General features: G+C 31.7%; 1 protein-coding gene across 8 annotated transcripts in view; it reads right to left on the bottom strand.

Annotated features, from left to right (window-relative positions):
- Positions 1 to 19,116, bottom strand: part of LOC148599421 (villin-1-like) — a 53,078-nt gene that overhangs the window by 12,891 nt on the left and 21,071 nt on the right. For 7 of the 8 annotated variants that reach the window (XM_088557062.1, XM_088557064.1, XM_088557068.1 and 4 more), the window contains exons 3-15: positions 15,391 to 15,465; positions 14,250 to 14,288; positions 12,857 to 12,922; positions 11,971 to 12,107; positions 11,371 to 11,473; positions 8,176 to 8,289; positions 7,324 to 7,434; positions 6,833 to 6,939; positions 5,596 to 5,674; positions 4,792 to 4,890; positions 4,193 to 4,337; positions 1,741 to 1,841; positions 920 to 1,057 (exon numbers count right to left, since the gene is read on the bottom strand). In XM_088557062.1, coding sequence (XP_088413188.1) covers positions 920 to 1,057; positions 1,741 to 1,841; positions 4,193 to 4,337; positions 4,792 to 4,890; positions 5,596 to 5,674; positions 6,833 to 6,939; positions 7,324 to 7,434; positions 8,176 to 8,289; positions 11,371 to 11,473; positions 11,971 to 12,107; positions 12,857 to 12,922; positions 14,250 to 14,288; positions 15,391 to 15,465 — 1,314 coding nt within the window. The remainder of the gene's footprint in view (positions 1 to 919; positions 1,058 to 1,740; positions 1,842 to 4,192; positions 4,338 to 4,791; positions 4,891 to 5,595; positions 5,675 to 6,832; positions 6,940 to 7,323; positions 7,435 to 8,175; positions 8,290 to 11,370; positions 11,474 to 11,970; positions 12,108 to 12,856; positions 12,923 to 14,249; positions 14,289 to 15,390; positions 15,466 to 19,116) is intronic. The other variant, XM_088557069.1, reaches the window with a different exon arrangement.

Raw genomic sequence — 19,116 nt, 5'->3', positions numbered from 1 at the left:
TCACAAATACCACAACAGCCTAAATTTGGAGATAAAAAAAGGGTCATAACTCTTAATCATTTAAAAAGAAAATACAGTTATCTAACTTGATCTGTACTTCATACTTTGTATTTCATACTTTGCTCTTCATACTTCATACTTTGTACTTCATACTTTGTGGGTGTTTCTAGAAAAGCAGAGGACGCTTACCCTACTGGTGCACCTGGTCCACGCTCCCAGTTTTTAGTGGAGTCCGAGTTGGCCATTTACTTTTATTACTTTGTATGTATGATTTTAGTTACTTTATGTTCTTTGTTGTGTATGTCTGTTTTCCATGTCTGGGCTTTGTCCCTGGATTACATTCTTTTGATTACCGCTATAACATTAATTCCCTTGATTACTCTTGTGTATAAGTTTTAATAGATTGTATACAGAACATTCAGAAACCTAGATGTGATGGAATGGGTTCAGGCTTACATGACCCAATTCTCCTTGGATCAAAGCAAAAACCCATCATTTTTAAATCTTATTTTGAAATAGACAAGGAAACTGAAATGTGATAAAGAATAATTAAGGGAACCAAGATTCTAGTGGAAATAAAAAAAATGTAATCCTGGGACAAAGATCAGACATGGAAAACAGACATAAACACAACCAAGAACATCCAATCTAAAAAATCTAATTTTTGTAGTTTGATTATAGATAAGTATGGAAGTCTGTACCTGCCAGTAATAAATAACATATGGAGGGTCATACATGCCACTAATATGCAACATGATTTTTGTAGTTTGACAACAAATGTATGGAGGGTTGTACCTGCCAGTAATATATAACATGATATTTGTAGTTTGACAACAGAAATGTATGGAGGGTCATACCTGCCAGTAATATATAACATGATATTTGTAGTTTGACAACAGAAATGTATGGAGGGTCATACCTGCCAGTAATATATAACATGATTTTTGTAGTCTGGATGTGGGTATGAGTATTTAATAACATAACAGTCTCCTCCAAATAATTGACCCATGTGATGTTTCTCCTGTGGGACTAAATTGAAATTCTCTACTCTCCAAACCTGAAATGAAAAAGAAAAAGTACATTTATAATGAGGATAAGTCTTTTTGTACTATTGATAATTTCTTCATTATAGAAAATACCACATAGCAGGTAATTTTTGTTGGGTGCTTATTTTGGCCAATTTTTATATCTAAAAACAGTACAATAAATTCTGCAAAACATTTACTCTGGGCTTCAGTACTCAGTTCACCAATCAACATCAACCAAAATTTGAAATGGTAAAATTGTTCATATACCTTTTTCTACTCAAAATTGCAAAATTTTGCACCCGTCATACAACATGACATTGTTAATGTTAATATTTATAATTCAACCATAACAAAAAAAAAATTATTCTGTATCACAAAAACCTTAATCAAATTTTGGTTTTAAATGAAAAGATTTAATACCTATACATAGATATCTGCGTTTGTTTATAAATAACCTTTTCATTATCCTTAAAAGAACCCACACAATTAATCACGGAAACACCATAATTAGTGTCAATTAACATCAAACTGTTGTCTTGAAATATTGAATGTCAGGTTTGTAATTTAATCAATAATTAAGGAATTTAAAGTTAATTAAATTTTTCAATTTATATGAAAATAAAAATCATATGAAACAATTGATTATCAAAAATTCAAAGAACCAATTTTTTGCAGTTATATTTAACTATTAGAAAAGAAAATTGCCATTTACCTCAGCTCTTCCTGAGCCATCATCAAACATTTGTGTCTCTGCTGCTAACTGTCTGTTCTCATGTAAAGTTGAAGCATCAAATTTAGTCTGTATAGTTTTGGCTACAATAACAAAATGTCTATAGACATTTAACGGTTAAACTTTTATTTAGGCGACTGACATGAATGTTTAATCTACTGTACTGAAGTTGAGAAAAAAAGCATCACAGTGACCTTAATAGGGTAAGATATGATTTTCTTTCGAGACGTTCAAAACTGACTTTCTTTTTCTCTTTGTGATGTCACAGAGAATATGTTGGAATGTTTGCATTGGAAATATGATATTTTTTTCTCATTATAAAGATAGAAGTGATTTCCCTGTGTAAAAATTTTTGATAATTCACACTGTGAAATAAATTCAATTACTTCACTCTCTCTCTGACCTTTTCCCACCAAAACGCCACAACACGAATATCAATCTGCCTTTTACAAAATTTGAAATTTATTTTGACAAGATTGCTACACGTAGCTATATGTCCCCCCCTCCCCCCCCCCACTGCCACAAAAAAAAACAAGAGACTCCTAGAAGCCTGAATCGCCTACCTGGTTGAATTTTGCCTTTCAAAGCAATAAATTTAACAAGAAGATGTCCAACAATTTTGACTCAAGAAGACTTTGGTAGGGTTATCATAAGGATCGTTTCAACAATTGAAAGTTTCTTTTAATCTAACATAGTTTTCAAGATATTGACTGAAAACTATTAAAAAAAAGTCATTTTTCCCCTATCAAGGAGCCACCTGACAACTTTTATCCCTGAAGACTTTTGTAGTCCTAATAATAAGGATAATTTCAGCTACTGAAAGAATTTGGCTATAAACCTAATGGTTTTGGAGATATATGCGAAAAACTACCGTTTGACCACTATGTTCTATTTTTAGTAATGGCTGCCATGTTTTTTGACGGATCAAAAATCCCCACCCCAGTTCTATGCAGGATACCCCAAGGAACATTCATACCAAGTTTGGTTTCAATTGGTTCAGCAGTATCAGTGGAGAAGATTTTTGAAAGAAATAACATTTTAAAATAGCAAAAATTGTTGAAAAAGGGCAATAACTCCAACATGGCTTAACCGATTACAACCAAAATTTGACAAGAAATAGATCTGATCATGCTCAACATTTTCCCCTACTTCAGAATTTAGCTAAACCTAATGGTTTAGGAGATATATGCAAAAATCTGCAGTCTGACCCTATGTTCTATTTTTAGTAATGGTGGCCATGTTTTTTCAACAAATCAAAAATCTCCATATCAGTTCTATGCATGATACCCCAAGGAACATTAATTACAAGTTTGGTTTCAATTGGTCAAGTAGTGTTAGAGGAGAAGATTTTTGAAAGAAATAACATTAAAAATAGCAAAAATTGTTGAAAAAGGGCAATAACTCCAACATGGCTCAACAGATTAAAACCAAAATTTAACTGGAAATAGATCTCATCATGCTGAACACTTTTACTCTGTCAGAATGTAGCTAAACCTAACGATTTTGGAGATATATGTGAAAAACTACTGTCTGACCCCTATGTTCTATTTTTAGTAACGTTGGCCATGTTTTTTGACAAATCAAAAATCCCAACATCAGTTCTATGTAGGATACCCCAAGGAACATTTATACCAAGTTATATCGAGTTCTGTATATTTGTTAACAACGAAGACGGACAGTGACGATGGATGACGACGACAGACAACGACAATGGATGCCAAGGATGACAATAGCTCAAAAGGCCAGAGGCCAGGTGAGCGTGAGCTAAAAATTGACGTGCAAAAACCCATAGCTGATGAAAAATTTTGAGTTTGTCAAAACAAAACTGCAAGGCAACATGATCAACTACATACATGTATCGTGACTATCAATCCTACAAAATTTGAACAAAATCTGTTGAGCGGCCAGAAAGTGTTCCTATAGTGTAACATGTTGAAAATCAACTAAGACCCATAATTCCTGTAAAATTAGCCTAACCAAATCTGCAGTGCAATATGATCAACTACATATGGTTAATAATTATCCTACAAAATTTTAACAAAAAAATTCAGCAGCCTCTGAGGAGTTGCACCAACAAAGTGTTCCTATAATAAACCATGTAAGTCCTATAACTCCCCTAAAATTTGCCAAATTAATACTGCGGTTGAATATGACCAACTCTATAAAGTGTGAACAAAATACTTCTTTGGTCTCTGAGGAGTTGTACCTAGAAGGTTGGGACGTCCTGACACATGCACGAACACCTGAATTTTTAAGTCCCCTTCCACATTCCGGGCACAACAATAGCAACATATAAGGGAGAAAATCTATATAAGAATTAGGACGATATTCACGCTTTCTAATCAATCATCATATCAGTATCATGTCAGTAGCTTGAAATATCAGCCAGTAAGAACAATGGCAAACAGATAAAGTTGCCAATATAGGCACTTACCAACTCTATTTCTACTGTAGACCTTTCCTTCCACTTTAGGTTGTGGCCAGTCTCTAAACAAACATTTAAAGTCTGTAGGCTCTCCACCTTCTACCACTCGAGTTACACTGGTATTGGGGTCCAATCCTTTCTTATTAATGAAACCCTAGGAAACAGGAAGTTTTAAATCAATTTTTCAGCATATAAAACATCTTCATTGTGTTTTGATAAATGTTAAGAAAAGTCTTGTTCAAATAATCATCTTTGGCAGCCTTTAACATATGTATTTTTTCTTTTCAATCCACTACAAAAACTACATTCTATTCAGCAAGACAGATTTATTTTTTGGACAATTACTTATCTTTCTGTCTCTTTTACATACACTAAAAGTTTGGCAGAGTTAAAGTCCTTGCTTTACAATGATAACGTCCTTTTTTTAAATGCCATATTATGGAAAGAACTACTCTTTTATAGCATTATTTACTTTCTGGTGAATAATATAAAAGAAAATATATTCTTTCTTTTTTATTTCCTATGTTTGTTATCACTGTAATGGAAATGGTGGAACAGTTCCAAACAGACTAAAACACTGAAAATGGGGCATCAGTAGAAACACATACCACAGCATTTCTCATAGCTTCAGATTTTTCCTTCCTTGAAGAATTCTTTCCTGTCCAGATCCATAAACCATTTGATCCATTATCTATGATAAAGGAGTCCTGTAAAATATCAGATAATTAGACAAAGAAGAATATTTCTTTCAAAATTTAAACATTATGATATTTGTCATAAAGAAAAACATGAAAGCTTTAAATATAGCAGCATTTCCATCTACATCCTCTTATAAATAGAAATGTAGAATTTCAAACAATATTGTGCATCAAAAAACACAGCAATTGATCTCTAATTTTGTCAATAATAAACACAAAGTAATCATGTTGTAAGTTAAATTACATCAAACAAACAAAGCATATCAAATTGTACAAGTATTGTATTTCAGAGTGTACAAGATGAAGCACTATGAAAAACTGACTACAGATATTGATAGAAATATAATATTTACATTTTTTATGCATTCAGAAAAAAAACAGTATTTTTATTAATTTCAATATAATGATGTGAATTTGTGTTGACTGATTTCCAAAAGTAATACTTACTTTCTTGCAAATGAAAGATAAAATGAATTCTTATTTCTACCAAAGAGGTATCCTTGATAACCTAGTCTAATCTAGAGCTACGGTTAATTATTAGACCTTTAAGTGTAGTTAATTCCAATTTGGATAAACAGTGCTATAATTTGTAGTCCAAAATTCTATCAAATTCTGACAACAATACCTACAAAATGGCCACCAAATATAAAAGAAATGTACATAAATCAGAATCCAGGAGTATATGATTTATACAGAGAAAAGTGAACAACTTACCCCAGAATTCATATCAGATCTAGCCAGCGGACCAGCTTTAACTTCAGATACCTTAAGTGTTCCTTCATCTTCTGAACATCTGTAAAACATCAATGAAATATTTATATAAATGTTTAAAAATATTCCTTAACTTTCAGCCAAATTCATACATATATATTTTGGGGTAAAGAATTAATGTGGTTTCAGGAATTATTGAAGTAGATATTTCATTGTTTATGAAATGGCTTTATTCTTATTTTGTAAATTTTTCCTGGGTGATACTTTGTAACTTGGAGCATCAGAAGTAATTTCATGTTTTTTTTTTGTTTTTTTGTATCTGTGATTTTTTTTTACAGCACAGTTCAGTAGGTTTGTTGTCACATTCCCATTGAATTTTACTATTAATGTATCCATGTATGCCACTGTTTATTCAAACATCAATTGCATTTAAGGACAAAAGGAATATAAGGTTTAAAATTAATCAGTCATACTCAGTTTGAATGATTTTTTGCTTTCGCTGTTTGAATGATTTTTGCCTTCGCTGTTTGAATGATTTTTTGCTTTCCCTGTTTGAATGATTTTTTTGCTTTCGCTGTCTGAATGAGTGTTTTCTTTCGCTTTTTCAATGATTTTTTTTGCTTTCGCTGTCTGAATGAGTGTTTTCTTTCGCTGTTTCAATGATTTTTTTGCTTTCGCTGTCTGAATGAGTGTTTTCTTTCGCTGTTTGAATGATTTTTTGCTTTCGCTGTTTGAATGATTTTTTTGCTTTCGCTGTCTGAATGATATTTTGCTTTCGCTGTTTGAATGATTTTTTTGCTTTCGCTGTTTGAATGATATTTTGCTTTCGGTGTTTGAATGATATTTTTGCTTTCGCTGTTTGAATGATTTTTTTGCTTTCGCTGTCTGAATGAGTGTTTTCTTTCGCTGTCTGAATGATTTTTTTGCTTTCGCTGTTTGAAATATATTTCGCTTTTGCTGTCTGAATGATTTTTTCTATTTCGCTGTTTGAACATTTTTTTTTCTATTTTGCTGTTCAAGCGACTTTTTTGGCTTTTGCTTCTTGAATGATTTGTTTTTGTTTGCGGTGTTCACTCAATACCGGGAGTCAGTCAAATGTTAATGATCACTTATAACCTATAACTGGTTATAGTTCTTCTTTTCATGATTTCCCATCTACTACAAAACTATACATGTGAATAGATATGGAGAATATGACAAAGAGACACCAACCCCATCCAAATGATGTACAACAACTTACACATATAACTTGATGACATGTTTTCTGTCAATTTTGTCGTCTGCTCCACCGGCCTCTTTGGATTGTATCTCATTTCTTTCATTCAGAGGTAAATACTGTTGAAACATCTACAAGAGAAAAATGGTGTCATAAAATGTTGTCAAAAAGTGTAGGGTCATTGGTGTAGAATCATTCTATGTGATAAAAGAGATAACCTTTAAAAACCTTAAAAAAGGTACAGGAAACAATCTTTACTTTTTATCACAAGCTAGAAATAAATATGCATGTATATTACCTGTATATTTACCATAGCTGTCACCAAAAACAAATAAATTGACCATACTCCAAAAAGGGGTGGTAGACTTAACCAGAATTTTTTTTTAAAGAATAAGAACAGATGACAAACAATTTAATTTTACCTGTGAAACATTTAAAAGGAAAGCAGTAAATTCCATTATTATGCAATGTTATTTAGAGATCAAACAAGGATGCACACATAGAAGAAAACCTACTTTGAGTTCATCTGGATCCATTTTATCTTCCTGGCCATCATCAACAATAATTATATTAGTCTTCATCTTGCCTGCTCTCTCATCCCTCAAAGCACTGGCATGCATACATCCCTGTAAAAATCATATCTGGTTATCATGATCAAACTTATTAGCTAAATAGACAAAAAGAAAGAAACAAATCTATGAAAAAGAAAATCAAATTTGTTTTATCACCTGTAACAATGTAAAAATTATATGACATATGAGGTTTCTGTCATTGTTACAGAATTTGTTTCCTGGTTAGACCTTGAGTATTAATTCTCACATTATTTCATACATGATGATAGAAGATTATATAGAAATCAACCTTCTTCCAAAACAGAAAATCTGATATTGTTTTGGGATCATACAGCCATACTGGACAAAAACTGGTATAAATTTAAACACTCAGATAACAAAACTCAAGTCTGAAATGTTGTTGGCCTTCCAAAAAGATCATAATCAACACGTATCTTCAAGTTCTGTTGCTAGAAAGTAAAAGCATTGATGGACAAACATTTTTATAAAGACTAGGAGAGTTGGTTTCTCAGGTAAAAACTCACAAAATTTAAACTGCTGGGAATAAACTATCCGAACTTTTTTTAAAAGTTAAGTACATTTTAACCACTTAATTGGTTCAATATGACATATTCATTAAAACTTTAAAAGAACTGAAGTAGTAAACAGAATGCAGGTTGGTAAGTAACCCCACTTGGACACACAATTCTGACTTGTAGCCAACCAGTGGTCACTCTATCTGCTTAATGAAGAGGTAACAATTACCAATTTTAAAGTCATTGGTGTAACTTGATATAAATATACAGAAAACCTCACCTGTCTTTTCTCAGTGACACTTCCTTCTTTGCCCATCCATACAAACAATACACGGCCAAGATCTAAGATAAAGACATCTCCATGGTTCATAGCTGACCACTGCATTGCTGCAGCCTACAAAATATCAATACACCTTTTAACACCAGGACTATTAACTGATACATTAATGGACTTGCATGCATGTGTAGGAAAAATAAATACTTAAAAGTTTAATAAATTAAACATGTTACACACCCTTGGAATATTCCCTATTTACATCACTTGCCTGTATTATAGAATTTGAAGGGAAAATACTCAACAGATCATTGTAAACACAGTCTTCAAACTATTATTTAAAAAATGTGCTGAAAAAATATGCATACTCTCACTCATAAAAAATGCAAAATGTCACTCCAAAAAATGATCAAGGAGTAGGTCAAGAAATGAACTATTACAGATTTCAGTTTTATTTCATTCCTTTTTGTTCTTAAAATTCTGTCTACATTAAAAAAAAATCTCAAAAATGAAAATGTTATAAACAAAATAAACAAAATGACAATGTAAAAAAAAAAAACATTAAAAAATGAATTAACAACAGACTCATGTTTTCCAAAAGCTGAAGCCAATTTGTAGTTCTAACTTAAGAGATGACAGACAGAAGTCCATGTTTCTAGCTCCTAATAACACAAAGAAACCAAAAACTCATATCTACCTAGAATCACTAAGGCTTCTGGCAAATTATTCTATAAAAGAAGCCAATAAAAATGTTCACTAAGACCATTTAATAGCTATAACACATATTAAAGGAAAGCCAAAGATTTTCTAGCCAAAGAATAATAAAATCAATTCAAAGCAGAGGTTGAGCAGTTGTATTCAGGATATATTCCATGCTAGTATTGTACCCTACTACAGAGTTTTGCTTATTAACCCCCATTTTTTATTTGTTACTTCCTATCCATTCATAAAGGTAACATACAACAGATTTACAACATTCTATTCATAACATCAATTATAAAAGAAAGGATTTGTTATTTTGTATGCTCCTCAATCAATCAACCTCACTGAATCCTAATCTTCAATACACCCTCCCCCTATTTTTCAGGCCACTTCATTGAAAATTCAACAGCTTGATAACATTAAAAAGATATTGATCAGAATCAACATAAATATGTAATAATTGACTGACCATGCAGTTCTTTGTAAAATCATGACCCTGAACAAATTAAAAAGGGTTCAAAGAAAATTTAAAGTATGAATGTTGTACAATCAACACAGCATTTGACTTATTCCTAGATCTACACAATCAAAAGTGCCACATATGATAATCATGTGATAATAAACATGTGACAGTCATGTGACTTTTCACATATGATAGTCATAAAATTATTATATAACTATCATAAGCAGAATATCATATGATGTTCATGTGTGGTGCTTATGACTGTGTACAATTATCTTACAAGCTTTCAAGAAAAAGGAGGGAGCAACAGTGAAGATCTATTTTCAATAGGATTTTAGATTATCAACATGTTTTATTTTTATAATTACTCCTAAAACTTAAAGCAGATAGTAGATATAAGCAAAAGAGATCAAAGCAAAGCATCAAAGGTCAACCATGAGACGAACACCATTGGATGAAGACCATGGGACAAAGACAATAGGACATAGACCACAGGATATACACCATTGGATGAAGACCATGAGACAAAGACCACAGTACAAACAACACTGGATAAAGACCATGGGACAAAGGCAATAGGACATAGACCACAGGGCAAACAACACAGGATAAAGACCATGGGACAAAGGCAATAGGACACAGGACGACCATCATGTGTACAAAATTACACTTGCTTGCAAATCATCCTCAAATGATTTTCAAGTAAATAGCACACGTTTCTCACCTGAATTGAGCAAAAAAATGTGACAAGAGTTTGAAAACACACTTTCACATTTATCTGTGTGTGTTGGTATGTTGTTGAAAGATGAACTGAAAGGTCCTTGCAGTTTTTGGATTAAAATGTTTGCTTAAGCAAAACTCTAGTGGTTCCTGGGTTTTCAAATTCACAGGTTTCAAATTCTCTTGTCCATGACTACTCTTACAAAACTCACATAGGTAAGGAGAATATACCAATCCAAGGAGTAACATTTTACATGCACAGTCAATACAGAGGGTGTACAATTCATGCACATTTTGTAAAAGGTAAGTTTACATTAGATAATTTGGCATTTCATGTTAAATACAATACAAACTATGTCCATTCATTACATACATATAGATATTTTAGGATTTTAAATTGTAAAAAAAATCATATCCATCCAATTTATAATAGCCAGTCATTCACTAAATATCACATCAAAGACAAGCAAAATGTGAGAGTGAATTTTTATACTTTCTGAAAATACTTTTCAAATGTTTTCCAACCAACAAATATATAAGAATATGTGACTATGTGTACAAATGCTTTAATTCCACCCAAACAACGTTCTGGATCCATCCAATGTATCTATAACAGTAGATGTATCTTTCTGGCTATTTCATTCCCCCTTGCCACATAACAGTCCAATAAGCTATCCAATATATATATAAGTGTATTCTGGGGGTATTTTATTTCCTTTCCAACATCCCCCAAGCCATTCAATATATACAGTAGTGTTATGGGTATTTCATTCCCTTGGCAAACAACACCAAAATAAGCTATCCAATATAAATACAGGTGTTTTTGGGATATTTCATTCCCCTTCCAAAAATGTCCCCTAAGCCATAACATCAATGAGTGTTTGGAAACATGCAAGATTTTAGCCATCTGTGTATAAGACAAAACTCCACTTACTTCAAGCTGAATAGCAAAGAGTTAAGAGTTAAAGATTAAAAGTTACTTGTCAAAACAATCACAATATATTAAAAACAAATACAATGTTTACGTCAGAAGATATACAGACATAAAAGCAGATTCATATATTTTATATCATAGGGGAAAGCAATTTGGGAGAATAATTGTACAATGGAAAGGAAAGGTTATGTTATGAATAATCAATTTCAATACATTTTTAGTTTTCCATTTGCCTTAATAAGTTGAAGCAACAGAATCTTTTATATAAAACAGGGTTGTTAATCAATACAAGTGTATCATAAAATGTGTGTTATACAGAACATTTCAGGAAAGATATAATAAACAAAAATACAAGATGGCCACCATGGCTACAATATTTTACCTCAGTAACTCTAACGTGGTGTTTCCCTTTGACATGGAGGAGTCTCTGTCTAAATTTGTGTTCCACATGATTGAATCCTGATGCACATCCTCCTTCAAGGTAACTGTAACAGGAAGAAAATAATGTTAAATATGCCTTTCCCTTTCTTTCAGTGTTTTATATAACATGATTAACAGAAAGAATATTTATATTAAAGTTATAATAGTTTAACCAATTAATCAAATTATATGAAATAGTCATAAATTATGTAATTTATATTCTTTATGATTTACTCCTGTACACCTACTAAAATGGTGATGGTGGAGTTATCATATAAATCCTGACTAGGGAAAATCAAATAAAAAAAATAAATAAAAAAATAAGAAGTCAATGAAAAAACAATAACAGAAAGTTTGTTATATTTTATTTTCTGTTTCATTAAAAAAAAATGTTCTGCTTAATATCACTGATTATATCCTGAGAGAAAAAAATAACACGACAATAAATTTCAAAATAGTTTTTGAAAGGATGAATTAGGGTTTTACTTGATGTGGCTAATTAGACAAGTTTAAATTATACTAAAGTTTGTGAATTCTTTCTAAATATAAAAAAAAATAATACCGAAGGCCTCCCTTTGACTTGAAGTAGTTAAGGAACAGTTTGGACTCATTTCCCTCAACTTCTCTATGTTGAACTGGTCCTCCTCCCATATAATCGTCAAGTTCAACTGTTTTGTAGGCTGCCACACCAGCCTCATCCTGAAAAAAAGGTCAATATTTGGATGATTGCAGGAAAATATCATTAGAATGATGGATTTAACTTGTTAACGAGAAAAAAATGGAAACCTGACATTAATTTTCCAAGTCCAAGGGCTATAACTCAGCAAAAATTCAAGAGACCAGAACAAAACTGGAGCTTCATGTGCAACTTGTTAAAGTAAACAATGTACCAAATATCAAGCATATATGACCAAAAAAAAAGTGCAGAAAACTGAGTTAATTCATGGGCCTTAACTCAGCAAAAAAATCAACAGAAGGGAACACAATTCCAAGTTGAACTGTAATGTACCAAATAACAATTATATACAATTATATATCTGCAAGCATTACAAAAATAAAGTAAGGAAACCTGAGTTAATGCACAAATTTTAAGTTCAAGGGCTGTAACTCAACAAGAAATCAACACAATTGAACATAATACTTAAACCGTAACTTGTCATGGTTAAGCAATACATGATAAAATAAAGTGCAGAAAACTGACTCGTTGGACTGGCAGCTGGACAGGCTGCAAACTTAAAGTCCCCTTCGAGCAGAGGACTAATTAAGCAGGCACATATCCAGTAATTTTGAAGAAAATTTTAAAATTATGGTCACAAAAACCACATTGTCATTATTAACAGGAAAATTTTACATAAAAAAGTTACAGTTTTTGTTTCAGACAGGTTACTGCTATATAATACATATACTACTGTAAACAGGTGGTAAGGCAGATTTCAAATAATGTATACCTGTGTTGTATCCGAGCCCAGCCAGAAGTGTATATGTACATCCATACTGCCTTTGATTTCCTTTGCCTGGAAAACATAACATACCCATACATGCCTAGTGAAAACACATTTCTAAGGAATTTAATATGCTACCTTGTTTTTTAAAATGACAATGTATACTACATCTATGATATCTAAGAGCCATTCATTGAATACATTCAGGACAGTTACACAATTATTTAAAATTGAAATTATTCCCTTAGTTGGGTGAATTCACCATCAATATGATAAAATGTTGTCATTAGAAATTGCAAATATTTTTAGTACCATGGCAGTACTCTGAGACAGAAAATGATAAAGTTGCCAATAAAAATAGGGTTTTGTACCATGGCAGTACTCTGAGACAGAAAATGATAAAGTTGCCAGTAAAAATAGGGTTTTAAGTCCTCCTAAGTTTCATATTAAGTCTATTTTATGATACACTGCAAAATACTTTACATATGATGTGCTGTACTGATGTGGATTTATCAACCATTCTATCTGCTTCTCTTTCATATGAAAGTACTGTATCTATTTTTCATATCTGATTTAATACATCAGTAAAACCAAAAACTCACTTTTGTAATCAAAATCATAAACCCATGTTACTAGGACTCTATTTCAAAGTTTTTGCAAAAAGCAAAGAGGACTGACACCCAAGCCTCTTATAAGAAAAGTGAAAATGAAAAAAAGCGCATTAAATCAAGTAATGTGAACTCAAGTAAAAGCTAGTGGTTGGATTCACTACAAATATTTCAATGAAATTCAAGACAAAATTGAGGACAAATATAAACATTGGCAAAGGGATCATATTGCAAAATTCTACAGAGGCCAATCAATCATCTACAAATGTGTTAAAAAAGACGGAGGATGTCATTTTAACATCTAAACTGCCTTATGCTCAAAATATATCTACAGTAAAGTGAAACAAAAAAAGGCATCGATATAATTAGGAAACCTACTGACCACTAAAATAATATAGATATATGAAAGCAGCATCTAAGCAGTCAACTTTCATGACTGACCATTGATTCCCTTGTTGTTGTCTATTTTAAAGCACAATCATCCAAATTGATTTTTGAAGATAAATTCTATTTCCACTTATTGGAAAAAAAAACATTCAAACAAACATTTATCAAAATTTAAATATTAAAATTGTGGTACATATGTGACACATGTACATAAAAAAAGAATAAGTACAAAAATAATTTTATTCATGTGAAGTAGTAAAATATAACTTTTCATTGAATCTGTGACTGAATATATTGTGCATTGACAACAAAGGGGAACAACTCGCTCACACAAAAGATTGCAGTGCAATCTTTTAGTTTTGTGCTGCTTCGTGATCAGGCAGTAACAAGCAAAAATTGTGTACCTTCACATTACAACCCCTTTCATCTCCTTCTTCTACGATCTGATAGAAAATTATACATTTAAATACAAAAAACTAAATGGCTAACTAGACTAAAGCCTTCAGAAGCACTTGTTAAAAATATCAAAATGGAGGTGATACTTTTATGAAAAAAAAAAAATAAAAAAATAAAAAAAATAAAAAACGCAAAAAATTCTTTTTTACTTCTTATTCAGAAATGGTTACAGACAACATAACCAGTCTTAGTTTGTCATACAGTTGTCGCACTTTTGAGACACAATTATATAGATTGTACATGAAACTGCCAGTTCACAAGAGATACATTCCTGTTTTGGTTGAACATTAATGGGAAATAAAGTACGTTTTTCTCCAATATAGAAATTTGTATGCAGAAAGGACTTCAGTTACATAAAAATATGATGTATGTAGACTGAATAAGCATCATTTGTTCTGTGGCTTTTCTGCACCTAATGTATCACCTCTATTATTGACAGTATATGACTTTTATATGGATTAGTACTTAAATATAATTAGATATGTACATCAATTATTTGTTATACAGAATTCTAAAAAATTGAGCTTAAACTTTAGCTTTCTGTTTTACCATAATATTCCAAAAAAAGTTTTAAAAATGTCTTCAACATATAAATACAATCATCATAACTCCTTAAAACTGGGCACACATTTACACAGATCTTTAAACAGCCTAAGTTATGTCAGCTTATATAAACAAATTTCTTTTCAAGTCATTGACAGCAATGTACATGACGGATTGTCAAAACAGCTTTCAAAAATGACAGTAATTTCATTGAATTTCTTGTGGGTGCTCTCAAGAAAGATTTAGGATGTTTATAAACTTCAAATAGTTTGGCGTTTGATAAAACTTAAAACTAGTTTACAGCACATACAATGATGATGTTCACAGAATAGAGTTAGTCTCTTGATTAAATGAAAATTATCTGACAAACTTTTTATGTAGACCAGGACCATTTTCTATTATATTCTATTTGTATTTAAATCAATGTCTGATAGGTCCAGTTAACTACATTAAAAAGTTCATCAAGAGATAACCAACTACATCCCCGAAACATCATCTTTTATGTGCTATATAACATCCAGGAATTGATAAATTAGCAACACTTACTGATAATACAATGTACGAATCTCCTTTGTAAAAATTACCATACTGTTCTTTTGGTACAGACACAACATTCATTTTCTGAAAATAGAAAAAAAGGGTTAATCATATTTTTTAAATTGACAAAACATCCTCCTCATCAGAAACAAAATGGCCAATCTCTGGCAGCTTAAGGTAAAAGTACATGAGTTTTTCAAAGGGCAGTAAAGCAAGCTATCAATGAAGATGTTGTATTTTCATTTATATTATCAAAAGTCAGTCTCTGTAAGAATCAGGCAGAGTGTGAAACATGGTATGAAAAAAAAAAACCCATCATTTTGAATGTTTAATTTGAAATTCCGAGCATCACAATTAAGGAATAAGTAAAGCGTTTCCACATCATTTGATAAATTGAGTTCTCATTTCACTGAAACACACCGAAAATGAACATTTCAAAGGCAATAACTCTGTCAAAAATGTAATTTTTCTAACATTTTGTTGACAAATTTCGGAGCAATCCTGTGATACAGAGATCAAAAACTGGTCTTTTCAAATAAAGAAAGCATCCTTGAGTGAAATTATATTGTCAGATTAGTGGATTTTTGACATGCATATTTTTGATTTTTCCCATTTTGTCAGAGTCTTTCAAAAACTCACACTTAAATGAGTTTAAGTATCTACTCCTCTAAAAAGACCTCATTCATATATTCTCTAAGTGAGCTGTGTAGTATTGAAGATTTCTTCGCCTAACACTTTCAGTAGTACTTATCTTTCACCAGACCAATGAATTATGAATTATGCCCCCCCCCCCCCCATATCTGTTTTTTTCCAGACCCTCAGGGTCCCCTTATTCATAGAAAGGTTTGTGCTGCTTATTTCTGTGATTATTCTTTAGTTTCTTAGTCACATTTGTGTTGTGTGTATCTTGTTCTCAGTCTATTGGTTTCTTTTTAATGTTCTGGTCCTTAATGGGATTTTGAATTATTTGTATCCGACACATCAGTACTCATACTTTTTCTGTATCAAAAAGAAAAAACAGGGGTTGATCCAGGATTTTAGATTAGGGAGAGGCGCACCGTAAAAATTCTCTGAGTGGAGCAAGGCAAAACATTTTTTGAGGTAAAATTTTGAAATATTCTTCTACAGTGGGTGAAATGTGGATATTTTTTGTGGTAAAATTAGCAAGAAATTCAAGTTTCAACTTAAAAGTGCAAAAATCTACCCCTGGCAACCCATGTTTTGCAAATTTAAGGGAGGCGCACGTCCCCCCCCCCCATGTTTTGAAAAACTCTATGGTACTTCATAGAGTAATTCAGCAATTTCACACTTAAGTATTCTCTAATTGATATCAAATCATCCCAACTATTGATCTCAACAAGGTAAAAAAAATGAAAAAAAAATAACAGGTTTCTTGACCCTAATGTTCTGAATATTGACCTTATCTTAACCCCATTATCCTGACCCTATCATCACTACTAAACAATTTATGAGCATTACAACCTATTGCTACAATTTATGGATGTTTGATTGCCTTAAGATACAATCACTGTGTATTCTTGTATTGTTTATAAATGATTAATACATATAGCATTCCCCTTGTGGAAGTGACATCAGTTTTTTCAGACAATGTGTTCAATATGACATAAGCCATTTGGTTTCATTAATGTTCAATAAACAATTATACTCTCTTTCCTTATAAGGATATTGCTACCATGTAAAGATTTGACATTTACACAGAGAATGACTAAGGTTAAAACTAAAAAAAAACAAAACAAAATAAAACAATAATATTTAGTAAGTAAAAAGGAAAGCTTAAAATTACAACTTATTTTGGTGGATACTTATTGTCATGTTTTACGACATCAATTCAAATTCAGTGCTATTTATTTTCATGACTGTTTTTATTCTGTTTAACATCTAATTTGTTATTAAGGGACTTTTTCAAGGCAACATGTTTCATTTTTTGTAAGTGAAATTTGCGGAAGTGGCTAGTGAAAGAAATTGGCTTACCATCCACAATAAATCAACCCCAGTAAAGGGCTGGATTAAGTTAAATTACCATGTACACCCATAAAAATAATACCGGTCTTTATGCTTTTATTGATTCAAATATAAGGTTCACAGCTATAGTACTATGTCCTCTTTTCAGAGTTAGAAATAGTAGCCTGCCAGCCAGCCCAAGACTGGCTATTTTTTGGCAGGGCTGGCTAATTTTAGCAAAATCTATATACCAGTAGACATATAGTAAATAAATTGAAAAATTGTATTCAGGACTGGCTAGAATTTGAGTGAATTTCCTACCTTGCTCTTGAAGCAAAAGAAAGAATATACTTGGCAATCTATTACAAGCCTCTTATTTGGCATCTTGAAATTGGAACCTCCTTATGCTGGAAAATTTAATTAATTTCAGGCCAAATTTTGGTGAAAAAAGGTAAGTAGTAGCCTGAAAAACCTCCTTTCAAAAAAAAACTCAGGATCTGCCCCTGCAATTGTCCTTATGACTAAGCTGAAAGTATACAGACCTAATTATCACTTAACTCAGGCATGTTATTGAGTATAACAGTTTTACTATTCTTAGAACACATTCTCAAGTTATTGTCGATTCGATTCATCAAACTTCACATTGTAACGACCTCAAGTCTATTCTTACAACAGGTTTTATATAAAGCTGTAATCTATCCACTGGTATTAAAGGATGTCTTTTGTAATCTTCTTTACTTTCAAGGTCAATAAAATGAGAAAATTTATGGAAATGAGAAACTAAATAGGTAAAACTAACCTACTTGAGAAGAGGAGTTAAAAGCAGGGTTTAACATGTAACACTTGTCTACTAGATCTAGGCATGTCAAATTTAGATATCACAATAACATAGTGAACACTTTATTTTTAGTAGCCAACCTGGCAAAGTGAACAAACTCTAAAGTAGTGTTTTTTTGGCAGGTACAATGTTTTTCCCCTGCTTTCCCTGTTGGCTACTACATAGTAGCACTCCAGCTAAGAATCATGAAAAATGTGATTCATGTGTGAAAAGCCTACATATTTTTACTTTTGATATATTTTGTTTGAATTGCCATAGTAATTAACTTTCAGTTTTCAAAATTAAGGGAGATAACTCTGTAAATGACACTCAAATACAATAGAATCTATTTGATTTTCAATATTGATTATCTCCTAAGAGCAGGTAGATTTGAATGAATAATTACACATTTCATAGTATACACCCATAAAACAACTTAAAATATGTAGCCTTTTACGGGGTGTATCACATATGTCAGATTTTGCATGATTCTAACAAAGACAGCTACTTAAAACTTTACAGACTTATAAATTAGGTGTTGCTAATTATGGCAATCAAATATTTTTAAGGACAAAATACAAGCTAGGCTACCAAAAGTTTTGCAGACATCAAGTTGAGATACTTTCAAAATAAAGGAGTTAATCATATATTGAAATGCAGATATGTGGCTGTACATTAGATCTTTTGAATGATGAATTAGCCTCTCTGTGTTTACTTTGATCCCATGAATTCAAATAAATATTTTAAAGTGTACTTTTAATTCATGGGCACTAATTTTTGTGGTTAAGGGGAAAAACCTCAGATTCTTGAATAAAGAATTTCGAATTTGACAGATGAAAAGGAAATTTTCTTTCCATTTGGAATCAAGTTTTGAGGATTGCCAAACACAGAACCTTAAAGGACTTACTAATGAATGTAGAATGTATATTATTCAATAAAACCAAAATGTTTTACCT

This window comes from Perna viridis, chromosome 13, assembly GCF_037379345.1.
Source record: "Perna viridis isolate PV_CMFRI_1.1 ecotype Kerala chromosome 13, ASM3737934v1, whole genome shotgun sequence".
Classification (NCBI taxonomy): Eukaryota; Metazoa; Mollusca; class Bivalvia; order Mytilida; family Mytilidae; genus Perna; species Perna viridis.
Note: the sequence above shows the minus strand (reverse complement) of the source record. Positions and strands in the feature narration are given on the sequence as shown.